Below are 12,690 nucleotides of genomic sequence, written 5' to 3'. Positions count from 1 at the left end.
CAGAACGGAGCAGTTGTCAGCCACCTCCTGTACATGGATGACATCAAGCTGTATGCCAAGAGTGAACGAGACATCGATTCACTGATCCACACTACCAGGCTATACAGCAATGACATTGGAATGTCGTTCGGACTGGAGAAGTGTAGTCGGATGGTAACAAAGAGAGGGAAGGTAGTCAGAACTGAGGGGATTGAACTACCAGAAGGCAACATTGCAGACATAGAGGACAGTTACAAGTACCTGGGGATCCCGCAGGCAAATGGGAACCATGAAGAGGCCGCTAGAAAAGCTGCAACCACCAAGTACCTGCAGAGGGTCAGGCAAGTCCTGAGGAGTCAGCTGAATGGTAAGAACAAGATCCGGGCCATCAACACGTACGCCCTGCCCGTGATCAGGTACCCTGCTGGGGTAATAGGCTGGCCAAAGGAGGAGATAGAAGCCACTGACATAAAGACAAGAAAGCTCCTTACCATGTATGGAGGGTTTCACCCCAAGTCCAGCACCCTGTACGCTAAGCGGAAGGAAGGGGGCCGGGGACTGGTGAGTGTCAGCACCACAGTCCAGGATGAGACAACGAACATCCAAGAATACATTAGGAAGATGGCCCCAACTGACCGAGTGCTCAGTGAATACCTCAGGCAGCAGAAACCCAAGAAAGAGGAGGAAGACGAGGAACCATCATGGAAGGACAGGCCCCTGCACGGTATGTACCACCGGCAGATAGAGGAGGTGGCTGATATCCAGAAATCCTACCAGTGGCTGGACAAAGCTGGACTGAAAGACAGCACAGAGGCACTAATCATGGCAGCACAAGAACAAGCTCTGAGTACAAGATCCATAGAGGCTGGGGTCTATCACACCAGGCAAGACCCCAGGTGCAGGCTGTGTAAAGATGCCCCAGAGACAATCCAGCACATAACAGCAGGGTGCAAGATGCTAGCAGGCAAGGCATACATGGAACGCCATAACCAAGTGGCCGGCATAGTGTACAGGAACATCTGTGCCGAGTATAACCTGGAAGTCCCGAGGTCAAAATGGGAGATGCCCCCAAGGCTGGTGGAGAACGACCGAGCTAAGATCCTGTGGGACTTCCAGATACAGACGGACAAAATGGTGGTGGCTAACCAACCGGACATAGTGGTGGTAGACAAACAGAAGCAGACGGCCGTAGTGATCGATGTAGCGGTTCCGAATGACAGCAATATCAGGAAGAAGGAACACGAGAAGCTGGAGAAATACCAAGGGCTCAGAGAAGAGCTCGAGAGGATGTGGAGGGTGAAGGTAACGGTGGTCCCCGTGGTAATCGGAGCACTAGGTGCGGTGACTCCCAAGCTAGGCGAGTGGCTCCAGCAGATCCCAGGAATAACATCGGAGATCTCTGTCCAGAAGAGCGCAGTCCTGGGAACAGCTAAGATACTGCGCAGGACCCTCAAGCTCCCAGGCCTCTGGTAGAGGACCCGAGCTTGAAGGATAAACCGCCCGCAGGGGCGTGCTGGGTGTTTTTTATATATATATATATATATATATATATATATATATATATATATATATATATATATATATATATATATATATATATATATATATTAGGGGTGCAACGATACACAAAATTCACGGTTCGGTTCGGTTCGATACTTTGGTGTCACAGTTCGATATTTTTTCGATACAAAAAAAAATGTTCATGCCTTTTTAATTTGTCATTTATTAAAATTATAAATATATATTTTAACACAAAAGTACAGTTTTTAAATTTAACCCTAACCCTTGTGCGTGTTGTTTTTTAGCTCGTCATATTGCAGCCACAGAAATTCTTTTGTCCATGAAACCATAAAGCTGCACTTTCTTTTTGCCTTATAGTCTGATTTGTCATAACTTTTCCGTTTTGTGGTAAGCTTTTCTTTGGCTCAGCAGAACTAAAATATATATCTGTCTGTGAAGGTTCTCAATCATCCAGGTCATCGTAGTGAAATATATATCCTGCCGCACTCACATAAGCTCAGCGATTCTCTGCGCGATCAACCTCTCACATGTTTAAGCTGCGGGAGATTTCACTTGTCATGTTTGCATAGTAAGCTAACGATTAATAAGACGATGTCAGAGGAATTGGTGCACAAATGATCATCACTCACAGATCAGTGCTGTCGCTCTCTATACACAGTTCGCGCGATTGCAAAGTGAAAGCAAAAAAACAAGCGCAAATTCAAACGCGACTTCAATATGTCACATATTGACAGTGGCTCACCCAATGACATAATTACCCAGCTACATTTCTGAAAGAATGCAAAAGCATTGACATATATTTTTCCTACAATAGCCCGATGGGCAGGGGAGAGATAGATTTTGGTAGCGCGACAGAAAAAAATCGCTAGCCCCGGGACGTCGGGCTAGCGATATTGCGAGCCCTGTATCTGATTGAGGAATCACTCATCTTTGGAAAAGAGAGTTTATTACAGAGAAATGTCTCTTTCCAAAATAAAAGCTATACTATCCGCTTCTTCTGGGCTATATTCTCAGCAGCATATTAAACATATCAGGTCTCCATAAGGAGAATCCTGTGCTAACAGCTGTCTAAATGACTCGGCTAAAGTTTGTAGCATGCTTGTTTTTGTCTTTGCACTAGGATGATGTCGGTGTAAATGTGCAGTCATATTCGTTGTGTTCCCACTAGTGCTTTCAGGTTAATCTCGTTGAAATAACCTTAACGCCACAACACGGCAAATCTCCGTTAACGAGCTACCCTATACAGAGGGGCTAGACGGCCAACACGTTAACGAGCTAACTGCGCTAACACACTAGCTCCCACCCATGTAATTGAGCATTGCATGGCACATCCAACATACTGTTTTACTTTAGTCCATGACTCGCTTACCTTCAGGGTCATACGTCACATGAAAACCAAAATAATTCCAAACGCCAGATCTGAATGAGGGTGGGGAGGTCCACTTCTGTCTCGCTAGCTTGCCCTGCGCTCTTCCTTCTGACGATGCTGTCTGTGTTGAGTGCTCAGTGAATCTGCGTTCGACTACTCCGCCTAGGCTGCACTCTCGAGCCTAGGCGGAGTAGTCAAATGCAGATTCACTGAGCGCTCAACACAGACAGCATCGTCAGAAGGAAAGTTGATAAAATAAATTACAAATTTTGTATTGTTCTTTTTTTTTTCTCCCCTTTGGTTTTCTTTCTTTCTCTCCCTCTCTTTCTTTCATTCTTTCCCCCTGTCCTATCCCACAGTCATGTCTGTCCCGTTTGCAACTGAAAATAAAATAAATTCATAATTATAATAAAGGTCAATCAAATGGACCAATATGATGATCCACTTAAAATAAATCCTCTTGGCATCTTTCTTGGCCTCAAGACAACAATTCTGATGGCTATAGATCCAAACGGGACACAAAAAAAAAAAAAAACAAATTGAAAAATTGAAAGAAAAAAAAAATTGAAAAAAATTGTATTGTTCGATACATATGCGTACCGAACCGAAAGCACTGTATCGAACGGTTCAATATCGATACGAATATCGTTGCACCCCTAATATATATATATATATATATATATATATATCTCCATCCAAATCAGCGCACACGCAGCAGCGTACAGCTGCTCGGGATGTGTTGTACGCCTGTAGGGAAGCACTTAGTGCTGATCTAGTTTTGAAGAGCTGCTTTGGCCTCCTTAAATTCAAGGATGCTATGATCTGTCTTGGTCACACAAAGAGGAATTCATCATCAGCTATTTAAATGCTGCAGCCTGGTGCTCAATTATACGGTCAGACTTCTGGGAAACAGTAGAATTGTAAAAAAGCTCATCGTGATCAAAAGGCGCCGTCCTTTCTCAGGATTTTAAACACAAGCTGTTGAATAGAAACAACCGGACGGAGAAACGTTGGTGCTGGAACCGTCCTGACCTTAAGGTCTCCTCCTCTGAGGGACTCCACAGTGATCTCTGTGTAATTTGTCAGGTAAATGAATCTCTTACCTTCATCCTCCCACAGGGCTGGCCATTGATTATTTCAACCAGCGTATTTACTGGGCTGATCCTGAGCTCTCGCAGATAGGGAGCATGAGATTGGATGGCTCGGACCCTCTGGTGACAATCAGCGACAGACACGGTAAACACAAATGGAAAACTTTTTCATCTACACAAATTCGTTTCATGCTTCTCTTTGTTTTTCTCAACTTTATTTATCAAATAATTGCCAGATTAACATTGCTTTTATGTGGCACAAGGTTAAGGTTCTAAACAGTGTCTGTTAGCACCAATCCTCTTACACAACACAGTCGTCCTTCGTCTGGGCACCTCAGGATATAAACTTTATAATCCCAAAGCTGCAGAAACCTGATTTTATCTGCTCTCTTTTCTCTGCTGGATGTTTAGGAATCTCCCAGCCGTACAGAATCGATATATTTGAGGACTACATTTATGGAACTGGGTTAAAACACGAGGTCTTCAAGATTCACAAGTATGGGAAACAGGCTGTGGAGTTTCTCAGTTTGGGGGTGGAGAAGCCCACTAATGTTTTCATCTCCCACCGTTACAAACAGCAGGACGGTAAGCTGCCCTGATGTTCACTGTTTATCTGTAAAATGTCCCTTTAGAGCAGAAGAGGAAACGCTGTTCAGTCAGTTGAAGTTTGATTACTTATTTACTTGGTAATTGTGTTTGTAATTCAGTTCTATTGTTATTATTTGTTCCTTTGATGTTCTAAAGACTTCTTATAAACACAAACACACACAAACAGCCACCGATCATATTTCTGAATGAACGACTAGAGCAGCAGACGAGGCGAATAATAAATGCAACCATCAGCAGTTGGTAACCAACCACACATACTGGACTGACAGCAGTAGCACGATATTTAGGTTTATGATAAACATAACAACAATCATTTATTGTGTGTGTGTGTGAGAGGTGAGGTCCAGCTGTTCCAACCAGTACGGGAGGAGTTTTAATAAAACTTTAAGGTTTCAGTGATGGATGTGTGGATGTCGAAGGGCCGCTGATGTCCAGACCACATTATATAAACAATGTGACAACAACGTACAGTTCCAGTTCCCTCTGCATCTCCACACAGCTATAAGAGGGCTCCAGGCACTATCCTAAATTTGACCATCACACAGACTTTAGAGGAACCAGCCTCCCTCAGGGAACTCTGAGAGTCATCAAACATTAAATATAAGGTTAGAAATGTGTGTGTACAACAAATAGAAACACGTTTCTCTATTTGTGCTGTTTCATGAAACTATCAGATAAAATCTCTCTCTGGATGCTTTGTTGCTTGTTTACTTTAACATCTGGCTGACAACTTTTAAATGTCCCATTTGGCTAACGTTGGTCTGTTCACGGCGACACGTTGACCCTGGAAAAGTAACATGAATGTGGTGAAGAGACATCAGCTCAGAAATTCATCCACCTGCTGCACGTCTGACAAATAAGCTAAAGACGAATATTCAGCAAACCTGAGAGATCGTTTTAAAAACTGTGCCGAGTGAAACATGTGGAGCTGTTTTATAGAGCAAACTATAAATGATATTATTCACTGTGAGCAGCTGAGCGACGCTCAACAGTGAAAAAGTCATTATTTCATTAAAATTCGATCAATCCATTTTATTTATCTGGTATCAGTTTTATTATTAATGTTATTTGACATATTAGGATGTAATGCAGTTTGCCACAAACAAACAAAACCAATTGAATTTATGATTCATTTCTTTTATTGGTTTCTTTAAATAACACCTGCGTATCTGTCTGATCTGCTGAAGCTCTTCGTCCCCACTCGTTCGCTCCGGTCAGCTGTTGCTCTCAGTCCCCAAATCACTGAGGAGACCGAGCGTTCTCTATCGTGGCTCCTGAGCTTTGCAATAATCTTCCTCTTCACATTAGGCGATCGACATCAGTGCTGGTTTTTAAATCCAGATTGAAAACACATTTTTATTCACTGGCTTTCACTCAGTGGTTGACTGACTTGTATTTACTTATATTTTATTGTTTTCGCTATGTTTATTATTTTATCGTATTTATTATTCTTATGGTATCTATTATGTTTCTATTGTTCAGCACTTTGGTCGGCCTTGTGTGTTTTTAAAGTGCTATATAAATAAACCATGATGATGATGAAAACTGGAGTCATGCAGTATGCAGGACTGTGGATTAAGATAAATTTATGATTAGTGAACAATTAGGTTTTTGATAAAAAGTTTAATTCTACATATTTTAACGAAACAACTGGACTAATATTGTGAAACGATGCTTTATAGATATAAATGATATTTAGCTGCGTGTTTCACGTGTGCAACATAAACCACTAACCTGTTCAATCAATCAAGGCTTTATTCGCCACGTGCAGGTTGCCCTGCAGTGAAATAGGACACATACCCCCCCTTCCCCCCAATCACATGGGGATACAGGTCGGAAATCGGTAGCGTTACAGAAAAACACTGAAATATACACTACAATGGGAAAGTACAAGAGGAAAAAAAGAGACCTCTGCTCATGCTGGGCTCCTGGGAGGACAGCATGAGAACAGGAAACAAAAAAACTCCTCTGCACAGAAAAGCACATAAATGTCCACAGCACAACATTATGGAGCACGTGACCAGCCACAGGGTCGGGTGGGGGGTGAGGAGTCATCCGAAGCAAACACAGCAGCCATCCTGCCCAGCGCTACCATCCAGCGCGGGCTCAGACCCACCGTGTTCCCAGGAGGCAACAAGCATCGAAGGCGTTTGGAAAGGGAGGGGGGATGAGTGTGTGCATATCAGTGTGTGTGTGTGTGTGTGTGTGTGTGTGTGTGTGTGTGTGTGTGTGTCCATAGTTCAGCTGAGACAGTGTCCTTCGCCCTGCCAGGCTAAGTAAACAGTCTGCCAGCCAACCCAGGTGGCCTTGCATGGATGGGAAGAACAGACTCAACACAGTCGTTATCAGGGTGTTGTTGTTCAGCTCCAGCCTTGCGACTGCAGCTGGCGCCGAGAGGGTGTCCGCATGAAGTGATGGTGCTTTTTACCATCACTTCATGTGATGGTAAAAAGCGAACAGCTCATATGAATTTCAAAGCAGTTCTACAGTCCAACACTGGTCTCTCAATCTCCCGTTGGAGAGCCGCGAGCTTCTCCATACTTGCGCTCATTTCTTGTGCTCAAGGAGCCGATTTCTGAGAACTCACGACCACAGTGTGCTTCCCCAAGATGTGATCCAATTTTTTTTGAGAAACTCACGCCTCTCCCATCGTTTCAATCCCAGCGGGCAGCCTTGTGGGGGTTTGAACAGCCGGTTCCGCTTCCTTAATTCTTCGATAAGTCAGGGCCAAGCCAGCTCCGATCAGAACCCTGTTACCATGGTTCATAGGTAGATATCTTCAGCACTCAGGCTCACCCGAGCCCAGACTTCTCGTTGAGAAAGGGGTGTCGATTGCATTTAGGGAGCAGTTGATCAAATCCATAATTCCTCTTTTAGGTTTTAGAGAACAGACTGTGAGAGAGTGTTCAGGGAAAGTAATACAAAAAACACGAGACTAGACAAGGACACAAGAGGCTAAGCAGGGAAGCTCAGGGAGAGGAGGAGGAGGAGGAAAGTGTGACCGCCTTCGTCAAGAGCAAGAGCGGTCGCACTGTTCTGATCAATACAGCCACGTCCGTCCTCTCACTTCCTCCAGGTGATAAAGCATGGCAGTTATTGGTTCCATCTCTGGTGTTAATGATGAGAAAGCGTGAGAGAGCTCAGCCTCGGTCAGGTTTTCACTTAAACGACAGCTGTTCCTCCCTACAGACTCATTAGTGTACACTGTGGAGTCTGAGGGCACAACATGTGCTTAGCTTGCAAGTAGCTAAGACACAAAGGCTCGATATGTAAGAGATGGCAGAGATTTTGATTTCTCTCTTTTATCGTCATCCTTTAAACTGAATATATAAATAAACTCTCTTAAACCAGTAAATGGATCTCAGGGTTCGTTCTGCTCGGTGTGCAGCAGGATTTGTTTGACAGAACAGCATGAAGGACAGTTTTAGATTCACACAAAATGAGAAAGTCTCTTGGAGACATTTCCATGATCGTCAGTTCAAACAGTTGCATATAAGTAAGTTATTGGGAGCACCGAGGAAGATCAGCCCTCGTGAGTCAGCAGGACCAGGTCACATCCCTGGGTGACCTCTCTGTGTCTCCGATGCTTCCGTCTTCTGTCTACAAACTGCGCCCCGGTCTGCCAGGATTGGTAACTTCAGCTAACATTACTACAAACATGGGCTCTCCACCTACCTGAGCAGGGAGGAGCATTTAACACCACACAGCGGGTTTCGAGGGGCCATCAGCGGCTGCATTTATGGAGCAGACTGAGGAGCTTCTACAGCTGCATGATTGAGGCCATCCTGACCAGCTGCATCACCGTGTGGTGCAGTAACACCGCTGCACCTGCACAGAGTGCTGAAGACTGCCAAAAACATCATTAGGACTCCAGCACCCTCTCTGCAGAGGATCTACCATCAGTCCACAGCTGCCTCCATCAAAGACCCCGCCTACACGCTGACGTAGCATAGATTGGATAAATATGTACATTTGCCCTGCAGCTCAGATTCTTCTTATTTTATTTCTATCTTCGATTTATATTGTATTTCCTTTATTGTACTAACTGTAGTTCTTTATAATTGTTTCTGTTGTTTTTAAATGATCATTTATTATAGTTATTAGTTTTATACATGCATCTTTCTGTTTGGCACCAAAAGAAGAATTTCATTCACGTTTCTGTGAATATGACAATAAAAAAACCTGAAGGGCTTCCCTCAGACTGACAGCGAGACGGCTGAAACCTGAACAGGACACTGATCAGAGCTGGTTTTGGGATGAAGCAGGGTGAACACCAGGTCCGACCCAAAAAACCAACCAATTCAAACGAACTGTGAAGAAGAGTGGCGCAAACCCAGTTTTAATGAGGGTGCATGTAGAGGACATTCATGCTCACGATGAGTGGATGTGAACCTCTGACAGCAGCTTGATTCAAACATTATGTTGAGTTGTGTTTGCCTGTTTCAGTTAAAGCAGTTTGATTCACAACATGAACATGTCGTCCTCTCTGCTAAAAGCAGCCCTTCTAAAGGTGACACATCAGTTATACAGTTATTTCTCAGCTTTTGATTATTCAATGTGAAGATGCATGTGTAAATGATTCATGTGCTGTGCCTCTAAAGCCTACAGCACTTCAATAGCTCTATTAAAAAAGAACAACCGCATGTTTCACAGAAAGAGAAGTTGTTCTTGTTCAGCATCACAGATGATCTCCTCCGTTGTTTCTCCACAGGACCCAATCCATGCTCCAGAATGTCCTGTGATTTCATGTGCTTGCTCAACCCGACTGGTGCCAGGTGCACCTGTCCAGAGGGGAAGGTGCTGGTGAACGGCACCTGCAATGATGTCAACGTCTCAGGTATCTTAACAGTAATATTGACTTTGAATATATAACAGTGAGCAGCTTTCTGAAGCGTCACGATGTGTTTAGTGAACACGCTGGTGATAACTGCATTCTGTGCGTGTTGCTGTCTCACATTAGCTCCATAACACTGTTAAATATCACGTGACTGTGCACATGGCGCTGCAGTAAGTGATACAAACTTTGCCGCTGTGAAGGTGAACTGTGCCACCCCCCCTGTGAGAATGGAGGCCGCTGCTTAGCCAATGAGAAAGGAGACTGGAGGTGCTACTGCTGGCCTGACTTTTCAGGGGAGCGTTGTGAGGTCAACCACTGCACAGACTACTGCCTAAACGGAGGCACCTGCATGGGCTCGCCGCTGGGTACGTCTGTGCTTTCAAAAACTCTTTACTGCATGATTCCTTTGGACGATTCACATGTTTGACGTGTTTCTGAGTCGCTGCACGGAGAATAATTCATATGAACGTTTATGCTGCAGGATTCTTTATGTTCTTTGTTTACCAGTTTTGATTTAAACCCCTGCTTGATGGCACGCAGACACATTTGTCTTCATTTAAAGCGATGCAGCTTCCTCTCTTCAGGTCAGATTCGGCTGCATTGCAAAAGCCAGTTGAGCAGTTTTATCATTGATGCGGCTCTGAAAGGAGCCTCCAGCCTTCATGTGAAGGTCTCCTTTGAGGAGCTCTCCTGAGATGTCAGCAGTGAAACTGAAGCAGGACGTACAGACCTGTTAAATAAGCTTTCCTGGATTTAAAAGCCTTTGTATATCACGCCCACATCATAGTAGTTAAGTTGCTTTTAAAAAAAGATACAGATAAAAAATGAAACATGTTTATTGGCCTAATGTAGAAAGAAAGCTGTGACAAAGGTGTGGCGTGATTTCTCATTGCAGATATTTATTCAAGTGGTTTAAATTCATTAAATATTTATTAATTACATGGATTTAATAATCTAACAGGAAATAAATGTTTGTTTACAAAAACAGTATTTTTGTTGTTTTCTTACAGCTTAATGTGACTTCAGCAGATGGTAAAATAACTGCTGCTCATTAAAACTTTAACAGAGATGAAGTAGTGAATGTTACATTGTTTTGGGTCTTTCATGGTTAATATTGATGATCGGACCCGTTCATGCTGCTTACATAGTGAAGAGATTTTCCTTTTTTAGTGGGCAGAGGAAACGTGTGCTGTATTTAACTGTGTGCTGTTTTACTGCATTGACCACACGTCTCATGCAAGCATCGCTCTAAATGGAAAAAGAGGGATGGATTATTGTCCAACAGGATCTCCTTTGGTGATAAAAAGGGAAACTCGGTCAGTTTGGAGGCTGGATTCGTTCCCAGTCTCATCCTTAAAAACACAAGAAGGTGTCTTTGAATTTCTGCCTTCAGATTCGACTGGTTTACCAGGATCTTAATGGAAGGTTTGGCAGCAGCATGTTTGAAACAAACCTGTGTCTCTGTGACATGAAAGTAAAGAACTTCATACTGTGTCAAACAAAACAAAGTAAATATATCATAACAGTTGTGGATCACAGTTGTCTAAACACATTTGTGTAACTTGTACAAGACTTTTTGTCTGCCCAGCTGGTTGTGTATGATCCAGCACAGTTACTGTCCGCTGCATTTATTTCCTCCCCGTCAGGCCGGTTGGTTTCAGGCAGATCTTTCCTTTATGATTCTCGCCTGCTCTCGTTATCCAAAACTCCCTGAAGCCAAACATCCAAAGTGTAAAGTGTTTTCTTTAAAGTGATGTCAACTCAATGATTCGTGTTCCCGCCCATTAGCAGGAAAGTAGGGACACGGCTGCAGTTAAAGGATGTAGTTTGGATAATTGCTACGACGTGAAGATGACTCGAATCTGCAGTTCAGAAAGCGCGGCTCAGGTTCTCTGACTGAAACATTTTGCATATTTTTCTCAAGCTGTTGATAGAAATTTACTGCATAGAATTGTAAACAATCTCTTTTGAGTTCTGGGGCCTTTTTCCATCTGTTCATGCGGCTGCACGCTCCTAGTTCTGGACAACAAACTGTAACCTGTTTGTTTACAGGAAAACATGTTATCGTCAGCAAGCAGCTAGATTTTGTGTCATGTTGGTGCTGCTGCAGATAAAGTCTTTGAGTAGGATTGATAACCTTTGACCTCCTTTCTGTCCCTGTGCCCTCCAGTCTTCACTCTAGTGTGTTTTTAAGGCAGAGTTTCTGTTTCCTGTTTTACTTGGATAGTTGGGTTTCTCCTGTTTCTTGTTTCAGGTTATATCCCCTCTCTGTCTTATAGTCTTGAGTGCTTTCAGCTGTGCTGTGTTCCCCTTCTGTTTCTAACCACCAATTAATCCTCATTATTGTCATTTCCACCATGTGCAGTGGCACAGCGCACAGTGAAGCACCCTGGTGCTACATATGACGTATAACAGACAGTCAACACAGGACTGCATGAAGTGCAAGTGTGCAAAAACTGCAAAACACGAATGAAAAGCAGTGAAACACCGAGCAGAACAGAACAATACAGATACAACAGTGTGTGTGTGTGTGTGTGTGTGTGTGTGTGTGTGTGTGTGTGTGTGTGTGTGTGTGTGTGTGTGTGTGTGTGTGTGTGTGACATACGGTTTGGTGGAAGAAGCTGTTCCTGGGTCGGGCAGTGAGGGCCTGGATGCTCCAGTACTTTTTTCCAGAAGGCAGCTGGGTGAGGGGAGTGTGGGGTCCTCCACGATGCTGGTGGCTTTGCGGATGGAGCAGGTGTGATAGGTGTCTGTGATGGAGGGAAGAGAGGCTCCAGTGATCTTCTCAGCTGCTGTACTGCGATATGATACAGTGCAGTTAGCAACCAGACAGTGATGCAGCTGCTCAGGATGCTCTCGAGCCCCTCTGTAGAAGGTGGTGACGATGGATGGAGGGAGATGGGCTGTCCTCAGCTTCCACAGGAAGTAGAGACTCTGCTGGGCCTTCTTAGTTATGGAGCTGGTGTTGAGGGACCAGGAGAGGTTCTCTGCCAGGTGAACACCAAGGAATTTGGTGCTTTTAACGACCTCCACAGAGGATCCATCGATGTTAAGTGTTAGGGTTAGTGGACAGTGATCCCTCTATGCTCTTCTGAATCCTTTGTTTTGTCCACATTCAGAGACGGGTTGTTGACTCTGTCCATTAGCTGCTGCACCTCCTCTCTGTATGCTCACTCGTCGTTCTTGCAGATGGGACCCACCACAGTCGTGTCATCGGCCAACTTGATGATGTGTTTGAGGGGTGCAAAGGTTGAGTTTCTGTGCCACAAACACGGCTCTAATTT

The 12,690-nt window shown here is 44.1% G+C and overlaps 1 protein-coding gene across 4 annotated transcripts in view; it reads left to right on the top strand.

The window, feature by feature from the left end:
- Window positions 1-12,690, top strand: part of lrp1bb (low density lipoprotein receptor-related protein 1Bb) — a 276,774-nt gene that overhangs the window by 249,771 nt on the left and 14,313 nt on the right. For all 4 annotated transcript variants that reach the window (XM_080902756.1, XM_080902757.1, XM_080902755.1 and 1 more), the window contains 4 exons: window positions 3,989-4,105; window positions 4,372-4,545; window positions 9,281-9,406; window positions 9,607-9,771. In XM_080902756.1, coding sequence (XP_080758882.1) covers window positions 3,989-4,105; window positions 4,372-4,545; window positions 9,281-9,406; window positions 9,607-9,771 — 582 coding nt within the window. The remainder of the gene's footprint in view (window positions 1-3,988; window positions 4,106-4,371; window positions 4,546-9,280; window positions 9,407-9,606; window positions 9,772-12,690) is intronic.

Source organism: Rhamphochromis sp. 'chilingali', assembly GCF_963969265.1.
Source record: "Rhamphochromis sp. 'chilingali' genome assembly, chromosome: 14".
Classification (NCBI taxonomy): domain Eukaryota; kingdom Metazoa; phylum Chordata; class Actinopteri; order Cichliformes; family Cichlidae; genus Rhamphochromis; species Rhamphochromis sp. 'chilingali'.
This window is presented reverse-complemented; position numbering and strand designations above follow the sequence as displayed.